At 38.6% G+C, this 10,819-nt stretch overlaps 1 protein-coding gene and 1 non-coding gene across 2 annotated transcripts; both read left to right on the plus strand.

Annotated features, from left to right (window-relative positions):
- Positions 1-2,889: 2,889 nt before the first annotated feature.
- Positions 2,890-8,725, plus strand: LOC142168036 (uncharacterized). Its single transcript, XM_075228687.1, has 2 exons — positions 2,890-3,520; positions 8,634-8,725. Exons 1-2 carry the CDS (start codon positions 2,890-2,892, stop codon positions 8,723-8,725), a joined length of 723 nt encoding a protein of 240 aa, XP_075084788.1.
- Positions 8,726-9,639: 914 nt separating this feature from the next.
- Positions 9,640-9,746, plus strand: LOC142168493 (small nucleolar RNA R71). Its single transcript, XR_012698351.1, has one exon. It is a non-coding gene; the product is annotated as a small nucleolar RNA R71 (small nucleolar RNA).
- The last annotated feature ends 1,073 nt before the right edge of the window (positions 9,747-10,819 follow it).

The raw sequence follows: 10,819 nt of genomic DNA on the forward strand, positions 1-10,819 counted from the left end.
GACTTCTAATTAGGAAAATACAGAGAGCAGGGGGCAGAAGCGACCTCTAGCACCATTCCCTCAAAGGTTGGCAAAGCAAAAGAAAGATGATCAATACAGGAAATTCATGGAAATGCTAAGGCAGATTCAATTGAATATTCCTCTAATAGATGCTTTGAGGGAAATGCCAGGCTATGCTAAGATGATGAAGGATTTGATGTCTCAAAAGTTCTCAAAAGTTTGACTTCCAGGACCTATCTATTGTGACTCTGACTCAAACTTGTAGTGATAAGGCCTATGGCTCAAAAGTTATTTGATCCTGGTAGTTTCACAATCCCATGCACAATTAGAAGTTACACTTTTGCTAAAGCTTTGTGTGACTTGGGAGCCAGTATCAACTTGATGTCTCTGGCAATATACACAAAGTTAGGAATTGCTAGAGCTAGACCAACAAGAATGCTGCTGCAACTGGCTGATCGCACAGTGAAAAGGCCAACATGAATTCTGGATGATGTGCTTGTTCAAGTGGGAAATTTTGTATTTCCTGCCAATTTTGTTATTCTTAATTTCTAGGTTAACGAAGAAATACCCATAATTTTGGGAAGGCCATTCTTGGCTACTGGGAGAGCATTGATTGACTGTGAGACTGGAGAGTTGAAAATGAGGTTTAACAATGAAGAAATAATATTCAATGTTCAACACTTTATGAGGAGACCTAGTGAGTTTGCAATTGTCCGCTAGTGGACACAATTGATGTAATACTACAAGAGGAGGATGATATTCTTCATGTTATAGATCTATTAGAAGCTTGCTTGATGAATTTAAAAGAAGATGATGGTGAAGAGTTGGCGGAGTGGGTTATGGCTCTCGAAGTTCAAGGTTTCTGGAAAAGGGAACCTCAGTTTGAGCCCTTACACTTAGAAGAAAGAAAAACACCACCTGCGAAGCCGTCAATAGAGGAGCCACCACAGTTGGACCTGAAACCGCTTCCAGCTCACCTCATGTATGCTTTCTTAGGACCTAAATCTACTTTACATGTTATTATCTCATTTGGTTTGTTAGTTGTGCAAGTAAAATAACTCTTAAAGGTGTTACAGGAATGTAAGACTGCTATTGGTTGGACCATGGAAGACATTAAGGGTATCAACCCGGCCTTTTGCAAGCATAAGATTCTCTTGGAAGAGGGTCACAAGCTTTACAAGGAACATCAAAGAAGGTTCAACCCGAACATGAAGGAAGTGGTGAAGAAGGAAGTAATTAAGTGGTTGGATGCGGGCATCATTTTTCCTATCTCGGATAGCGTCTGGGTAAGCCTAGTCCAATGTGTTCCGAAGAAAGGTGGCAAGACTATTGTAAAAAATGAGAATAATGATTTGATATCCACTTGTACGGTCACGGGTTGGTGAATTTGCATGGATTATAGAAAACTTAATAATGCCACCCGGAAAGATCACTTTCCCCTATTGTTCATTGACCAAGTGTTGGATAGATTGGTAGGGAGGTCTCACTTCTTCTTTTTGGATGGATATTCGGGGTTCAATCAGATCATAATAGCCCCTGAGGATAAGGAGAAAACGTCATTCACTTGTCCATATGACATCTTTGCTTTTCGGAGAATTCCATTTGGCCTATGCAATGCATCGACCACTTTCCAAATGTGTATGCTGGCCATTTTCACTAATATGGTTGAAGATATTATGGAAATATTTATGGATGATTTCTCAGTGGTGGGAAATTCATTCGATGATTGTCTTAAAATTTTGAAAAGAGTGTTGAAAAGGTGTATGGAGACGAATTTGGTGCTGAATTGGGAGAAATGCCATTTTATAGTACAAGAAGGTATAGTTTTGGTGCATCAAGTGTCAAGTAAGGTATTAAGGTCAGCCATGCTAAGGTTGGCATTATAGAGAAGTTGCCACCGCCCACTTCAGTCAAGGTAGTAAGAAGTTTCCTTAGGCACGCTCGTTTCTATAGGCTATTTATAAATAATTTCTCTAAAATTTCTAATCCCTTATGTAAACTACTTGAAAAGGATCGCCCCTTTGTATTTTCTGATGATTGCAGGTTAGCATTTGAGGAGCTGAAGAAGAAACTGGTGACTACACCAATCATCATTGCACCTGACTGGGAGCAACCTTTTGAGATCATGTGTAATGCGAGTGACTATGTTGTAGGAGCAGTTTTGGGGCAGCGAAAGAACAAAATTATTCATCCAATTTATTATGCAAGTAGAACGCTAAACGGTGCACAACTCAATTATAGTGTGACCGAGAAAGAGATGTTGGTTGTGGTGTTTGCATTCCATAAATTCAGTTCGTATTTGATAGGTTCAAAAGTGATTTTTATACTGACCATGCATCACTTGGGTACTTGATAGCAAAGAAAGAGTCAAAGCCATGCTTGATCCATTAGGTTCTCTTGCTACAAGAGTTCGATTTAGAGATCCACGGTAGGAAAGGAACGGAGAACTAAGTGGCAGACCACCTTTCAAGGTTGGAGGGAGCTGAAAAGAAAGTAGAGGTTAAAGACATAACAGAGACATTCTCGGATGAACAATTACTGACAGTGGCAATGGAGGAGATGCCTTGGTATGTTGATATTGCTAACTATTTGGCAAGCAATATTGTGCCTTGTGAACTCTCTTCAATCCAAAATAAAAAGTTCTTTCGTGATTGTCGGTCGTATTATTGGGATGACATGTTCCGGAGGTGTATCCCCGAGAAAGATCAATCTTCTGTTTTGTAGGCCTGTCATGCATAACCATATGGTGAGCACTTTGGAAGGATTAGGATAGCTACGAAAGTCTTGGAGTCGGGTTTGTATAGGACGACTCTATTCAAGGATGCCCATGCATGGGTGAAAAGTTGTGATGAATGCCAAAAAACCGGCAACATATCTCGCCGTCATGAGATGTCGATGACTACAATTGAAGAAGTGGAAGTGTTTGACGTGTGGGGGATTGATTTTATGGGACCATTTGTCATATCGTATGGTAACAAGTACATACTAGTAGCAGTTGACTATGTCTCCAAATGGGTTGAAGTTGTGGCTCATCCAACAAATGATGCAAAAGGAGTAATACATTATTTAAGGAAAAATAATTTCATACGATTTGGCACTCCGAGAGCTATAATCAGTTATGGTGGAACTCATTTCTGTAATAGAGCTTTTGCAAGGCTACTAGAAAATTATGGAGTTCATCATAAGGTTGCCACACCCTACCACCCACAGACGAGCGGGCAAGTGGAAGTGTCCAACAGAGAAATCAAAAGTGTCCTGATCAAGACAGTGAATGTGACTCGGATTGATTGGGCAAGGAAGTTGGATGATGCACTATGGGTTTACCGCACAGCATTTAAAACTCCAATCGGTATGTCTTCGTACAAGTTGGTGTTTGGAAAAGTCTGCCATCTTCCGGTAGAGCTTGAGCATAAAGCCTTATGGGCATTGCGGCAGTTGAATTTGGATATGGCAACCGCGGGCATAAGTAGAGTTGCAGAGTTACATGAACTCGAAGAGTTTGGGTTCCAGGAATTCGAAAGTACAAGATTGTATAAGGAAAGGATAGAGATGATGCACGATAAGCTCATTCTACATAGGAACTTCAAACCCGGATATCTGGTGTTGTTATATAACTCGAGATTGAGATTATTCCCGGGTAAGATGAAATCTAGATGGTCGGGACCATTTAGAGTTGTGCAAGTGTTCCCAAGTGGAGCTGTAGAAATTGAGCCCGAAGATGGAGCTAACAGGTTTAAAGTCAATGGGCAAAGGTTGAAACACTACCTTGAAATGATTGAAGAAAAAGGAGAGAAAGATATAATGTACTTGAAAGAGCCCAATATGTAAGCGAAGCATAATCCTGAAAGCCCGCATCGTGCCACGACGTTAAATAAAACGCTACGTGGGAGGCAACCCACGACTTTAAGTCATTATTAGTATTTTATTTCATTTTTTTAATAAATTAATTTTAGTTGGTTAGTTTTGTTTTTCTTGAAGGATTAATACACAGATGCGATGTTTGTGGAGAAAATAAGGTCACCCGAGAAGGGATTTGCTTGAAAGTTTCACGAACTGTTGTAACTGTTAAAAGAAATATCTGCTTAACAATGTGCTAAGAGAGTATAGCACAGGGATAGCACAACAAGGTGGAATTTTTTTTCCTTAATAGTGAGCTAAAGGACTATAGCATAGATATAGCACAACAAGGCGAAATTTGTTTTCTCCTTAACAATGTGCTAAAACATTATAGCACAACAGGTAAGTGAAATATTTTTTTCTAAGTCTAAAACGCAGCCTTTCTCTCAAATAAACCCTTCGTTTTATTTTTTATCCTCACTAATTCGAAAACCCCACCCCTCCCTATATACTCCCCCCACCGCCGCTGCTCCGACCACCAGTCGCAACCACCCTCTGGCGACTGGTAAGTTTTCTCTCTCTTCTCTTCTCTTTCTCTCTGCTCACTTTATTCCCTTTTCCCGACCGCCGCACAGCATCCTTAAACCCGCCGGCCCTAAAAATTCTAGGGTTTGCCATTATTGGTCGGAGCCTAGACCATTCACTTCAACCCTCATTCCTGCCACGACCCAAAATCCACTATAGGTCGGGATGACGTCTAACGTCGCCGCTAGGCAAGCCAACAGTGAACTACCAACTTAATTATTTATTTTATTATTTTGAAAATCATAAATCTTATTAGATAGGGAAATCAATGCATTAAAAATTATAGATACGTACAAATTAAATGAAATATAATGTAAAAGTGTGTCAATGGTAAGCAAAATCATAAATAAATTCCAGAACACCCAAAATCCGGTGTTACAAGTGCATGAGCATCTACTAGGTGACGAGCGCAAAACACCACTTTAATTATGCTCGCTAGTCAAAGATAGTATAGTATAATATCGTATCCACATGGATTGGAGTTAGACAGTATTTTCTTAGTTTCTAGCTTGATTGCTACCCAGGAGAATCAACAATTAAGATTTAAATGATTAATAACTAAAATTAACTAAGAATCTAAAGTTATTGATTAATGACTATCGGATAAAGGTAAGTAAGGAAGTTATCAGTGGGAGAAAATGGGGGTTGATTGGATAGGTGCAAGATAATTATTTGTGATCTAACTCTAGATAATTCACTTTTAATGTTTAAGTGAGTCTCTCGAATTCACTCAATTATTAGTTCAAACATTTAGTAGAAACTCCTCTCTCGATTAAGTCTCATCCTCACAAGATTAACCAATTTAAGCACGTGAAGATATGCAAGAATGCGTAGTGGATTGGTCTTTAGGAGAACCTCTCTCGATTATCCTCCTAACTAGGTTTAATCAACAATTCAACTAGACTTTTCGATTACTAAGAAGAATTAATGAACTCAACCAATAATATAATGCAAAGATATCACAAGTTATGCCTCTCTCGATTACATGAACAAGTGAAAATAGATGCAATAGTTAAATCATCCATAAATGCTTCAATATATAAAACTAGAGTTATAATACACAAACAAATATCAATATACCAAATCCATCAAACCTTAAAGGGAACTACTTCATAGATATGGAGAAATTCATCATAAATATGTTTAAAGTAAAGAAAAACATAAAACGATCCAAACTCGGGTCTTGAGTGAGGATTGAATGATGAACTCCTTATGCTTTTGCTTCTCCAACTCCTCCTTGGCCTCCCTAGGTCTCAAATATGTCCAAAAGTCCCTAAAATAAAGTTTTTCCATGTATTTATACCAAGTAGGGTCGGGCCCAAACGAAATCACCTTTTTCTATGCGAAATAGGACAATTACTCTGTAAAATTTGCATAGGCGTGCCGCATGGGGCGACGCGCCATGCGGGATGTTAGTGGGAAAAACCAAAGAGTTAAAATCTGTCAAGCAATAGAAAAATACACATGCGCAGTGCCCCACGTGCCGCGGCTGTGGGGATTTCTCAGAATACGGAATTTTCCTCGCTTTTTGATATCCAGATGTGGTTTTCGACCCCCGAATGCGATCTCGGCTTAATCCCTTAGGCTTTTACTCAGACTTCAAAGCTCCAAATAGCTCAAATTCATTCCATAACATCTACATCACTCGAAATCACTCATATAAGGCATAAATTACACAATAAGTACAAAACACTAGCGATTAAAGCTCAAACACAATAACAGTGCGGTAAATTAGAGTGCAATAAGCGACTAAAATACGAGATTATAGACTACTATCAACACCCCACACTTAAACCATTGCTCGTCCTCGAGAAATCAAACTACACTTCACATAGACACGGCCTTTTTAAATAACTCTCATAACTCATCACACCAAAAATATTTAAAACAGATTAAGTACAATACCGTAACATCCTAGCCTCAAGATTTGACTCAAAATCACCACGCATTATTTTTAACCCGCTCACTTACTCGAACATAGAGGTCAATAATATTACCTTTCCTTCATAAATCAAGTACCCTCACACAACAAAAGAGAGTAATTCCACACACAATAAAAATTAAGAACAATTAGGAACTCAAGATAGAAAGAATTCGCTCACTTTCAAAAATAACATTCATATGCCACAAAAGATGCACCATAGACTTGCTCGTAGTGTACTACACTACTAATTGAGATTATTCAGTCAAGGATAAACATGGAGAACATGTTGGGAAACGTGTCAGGCTAATAGAAGGGAAAACATATTTGAAATAAGAGTGACTACACCTCCCTAAGCACTTTAATACATACACTTCATTGTTCAAAACCCCACACTTATGTCAAACCATAAATCCACCTTCACATCAATATACATTAACTCCCAACTTCTTTAAGCACAAATACATCAAGAGTTTTCACTATCATAGAATATTTTGCACAATTAAAAACTTATTTTTTTTCTTTCTTTTTCTTATTCAATTCAAGTGGCTCTTACTTTTTCAAAACAGTGCACCTTCTTCCTTATTTCATTAGTTCCACTCAAAAGCCAAACCAACCACCCCACACTTCAACTTTTACAAAGTTCATAACAAATTCCAGTGCTCATGAGAGGTAAATGGTTCAGAGGTAAATGGTTCAAATAGATGGTCAATTCAAACAAATGGGTAAGGCTTGTAATGTGGTTTCCAAAGAAACAAGATTACAGGATCAACGGGGTTAACTAAGATATATAACAATTAGGTGGGTAAAAGCATATAACTTGCTCAACAAAGAAACGCCTATATCACTTCCAAGACTGAATAAAACTACTATTTCGCTTTGCAAACACACAGAGCAAGTTCTGGACATCAAATGCAATGCACAGAATACATAAAACCTCACACACACATGGCATATAACTCACTCAGGTTCGGACTCATCAAGACACTTTAGTCAAAGTAGTTAAGCAAAGTTAAGATCATACAATTTAAGGTACTTATACAAGAGCCAAAAATTGAGCCTAAGAGTCACAACCAAAGTACTCACTATTCCCAAGGCATAATAAAGTCAAGAGATATTGCTTTCAATTTAAATCATAGCACAAGGTTTCCTACTCCTAACAAAAATAAAAAACTAACTATACCCGGTTCAAACAAAACCCTTGGAAAAGAACCGCGACACAAAGAAAAACCAAGAGGGAATTAATACACTACCTAATAAAAAAAAATCTTTTTGTCTTTTTCTTTTTACTTAATCCTTCAAGAAACCCGTCGAATAATATCTATCGTCGGGAAAAATCGAAAATTTTAAATTTTTTATGTTTTTTCAATTTTTTTCTATCTCTAACTACTAAAACAAAAACTAAACTAACACATATACATACAACATACAACATATCCCCAACCCCACACTTTAAGTTATGGCATGTCCCCATGACACACAATTAAAAAACATAAGGTAAAGGAGACTTTTCTGAATCTCTAATCGGGGTCTGAGTCGAAGTCGGGATGTATTCCTCGCCTTCGAACTAATGCACACACCCATACCGACAACTTCTTCTTAGCCTTCTTGGGGTGCACCCCACACTTATGTTTCTCACTCGCCACAGCTTTCTCTTTTGACGAGCTCTTCATTTTTCACTCACCGCTAGCAATTGGCTTCTCCTTTTTTACCCTTGTTTCTACATTCATCTCGAAAGTTACAGTCTCCTCACCCACTCTAAGCATGAGCTTTCTCTCATATATATCTAATATTGCTCTACTTCTTGCTAAGAATGATCTTCCTAAGATGAGGGGGGCTCATTGTTCTTCTCCATATTCACTACTATAAAATCAATAGGAAATACAAACTTATCTACCTGAACTAAGACATCTTCCACTATCCCCTCGGGTCATAAAGTTATTTCGTCTGCCAGCTGCAGTGATATTGGCACTGACCTTATCTCTCCAATATCCTTCTCCAGTTTCCTATAAATAGATAGAGGCATTAAGTTAATGGAGGCAACAGAATTACATAAAGATTTATCAAAATTATTAGAGCCTAAAGAGCAAGGTATAGTAAAACTCCTTGGATCTCCACACTTTTGGGGGAGTTTGTTTTGTAAGATCGCACTATAATGCTTTGTGAGCTTGACCACTGAGGTCTCTTCTATCCTCCTCTTCTTTATCAGGATCTCCTTAAGGAATTTGGCATAAGTTAGCATTTGGGAGAGAACTTCTGTGAATGGCAAATTTACATTAACCTGTTTCAGCATACCCAGAAATCTCTCAAACTGCTTGTCCAGCTTTTCTCTACATAGCTTTTGAGGGAAAGGTAGAGCAGGCATATGCCCACTCTCATTAGATTAAACCCTTCTCAAAGTTTCCTCCTTCTTCTTTTTTTCAGCTCCCTTCTTGCCTTTCTTCTTCTTATCAATATCATTCTTCAGTTGCTCCCCACTTTCTTTTGCAATTATCACCTCTTTCTGGATTGGAGTGGTATCTTTCAATACTTGCCCACTTCTCAAGGTCACATCATTCACTGTTTCTTTAGGATTTCTCTCAGTATCAGCTGGTAGAGTTCCTAAAATCCTCTCAGACAAAAGAGTGGCTAGCTGCCCAACCTGTCTTTCCAAATTTTGAAAACCAATACCTATTTCTTTGATAGCTGCTCCATGTTCCCGTATAGTTGCGCTATGAGTTTTATGACTCTCATCAGTTTTCAGAATGAAGGCCTTCATGAGATCTTCTATGACCGGCTGATTGGATTGTTGAGGCTGAAACTGATGCCTCTACTGATTTTGGAAGACTGGCGCTCCTTGTCCCTGAGGTCTAGAGTTATTTTGTTGCCACGTATTTGCAGTACCTCCAAATTAACTCCATGAAAAATAGGGGTACCTCTGACCCATTTCATTATAATTTCCCACAACATTCACTTTCTCAGTTGAGGCTTGACACTCATGAGTAGGATGTCCTCTTTCACATATATCACAAGCTGCATGAGGCTCACTTTGTATTGTAGCCAAAGTCATCTTCCTTATTTCCTTAGCCATAGCATCAAGCTGCACCTGCATAGATTTCGTAGCATTAACTTGGTGAACACGAGTTGATCTTTTTCTTTCAGCTCTCTCAGAGGGCCACTGATTTGCATCTTCAGATAACTCGTCAAGAATTGTGACTATCTCCTTCATCAACGAACATCCAGCTACATTGCTCAGTACTCTATGTGAGGCTGGTGTCAATCCATCCCAAAAGTCCTAGAGTTGCATCCAGAGTTCAATTCCGTTATGTTGACACTTTCTATCTATTTCCTTAAACCTCTCCCAAGCTTCAAACACAGTCTCAGTATCTTTCTGGCAGAAGTTATGGATTTCTTTTCTAAACTTGCCCGTCTTAGTTGATGAGAAATATTTATCAAGAAATTTTCTGGTCATCTCATCCCATGTTCGAATTGATCTATTAGGTAAGCTTCGAATCCACTACTTTGCATTATCTTTGAGTGTGAAGGGGAATGCCCTTAAGTAAACTGCATCTTGTGACATACCATTGTATTAAAAGGTGTTCATAATCTTCTCGAAGTCCATTAGATGTGTATTTGGATCTTCGTTTGGCTTCCCTCTGAAGACACAACAATTCTGAAGGGTTTGAAGCAACCCTTGCTTTAACTCGAAATTATTGGCTGCAATTGGAGGTAGTCTCACACTTGATTATCCTTGATTGTAGACCGGTCTAGCATAATTACCAAGTGGTCTCCCAGGCATGGGAGCAATATTTCCGAACTGGTCTGCACCCAAAGGTTGATTTTGAGAATTCTACGACCCCTCGCTTCTTTGTAGATAATTTGTGCATCTCTAAAAGCTGCTTCCTCAGCATCCCATGTAGCTTGGTCTCGTCGTTGGGATACTTCTCTCGCAGCCAAATCTACATTATCTTCACTGTTTCCAACCATAAGTTCTTTAATTGAGGACTGCCCAACCTTTTCTAATGTCTCGGTGAGATTTCTTTCCTTCCCCAGCTGTCGCAGTTGCTTATCAATTTCTGGCTCGTATGGTAGCACTTCCTTAGCAAAAGTTTGAGTCATGCACCAATCTTAACCTGTACCCTGTGCACAGTCAAAGAACACCAAACGTAAAAGGAGAAAAATAAAATAAAATAAAATAAACAATTCCTGAATTAACACTACAAACTATTTCAAACACTATTGATTGCTAATCCCCGGCAGCGGTGCCAAAATTTGACGAGCGCAAAACACCACTTTAATTATGCTCGCTAGTCAAAGATAGTATAGTATAATATCGTATCCACAGGGATTAGAGTTAAACAGTATTTTCTTAGTTTCTAGCTTGATTGCTATCTAGGAGAATCAACAATTGAGATTTATATGATTAATAACTAAAATTAACTAAGAATCTAAAGTTATTGACAAATGACTATCGCACAAAGGTAAGCAAGGAAGTTA

This window comes from Nicotiana tabacum, chromosome 13 (genome assembly GCF_000715075.1).
Source record: "Nicotiana tabacum cultivar K326 chromosome 13, ASM71507v2, whole genome shotgun sequence".
In the NCBI taxonomy this organism is placed as follows: Eukaryota; Viridiplantae; Streptophyta; class Magnoliopsida; order Solanales; family Solanaceae; genus Nicotiana; species Nicotiana tabacum.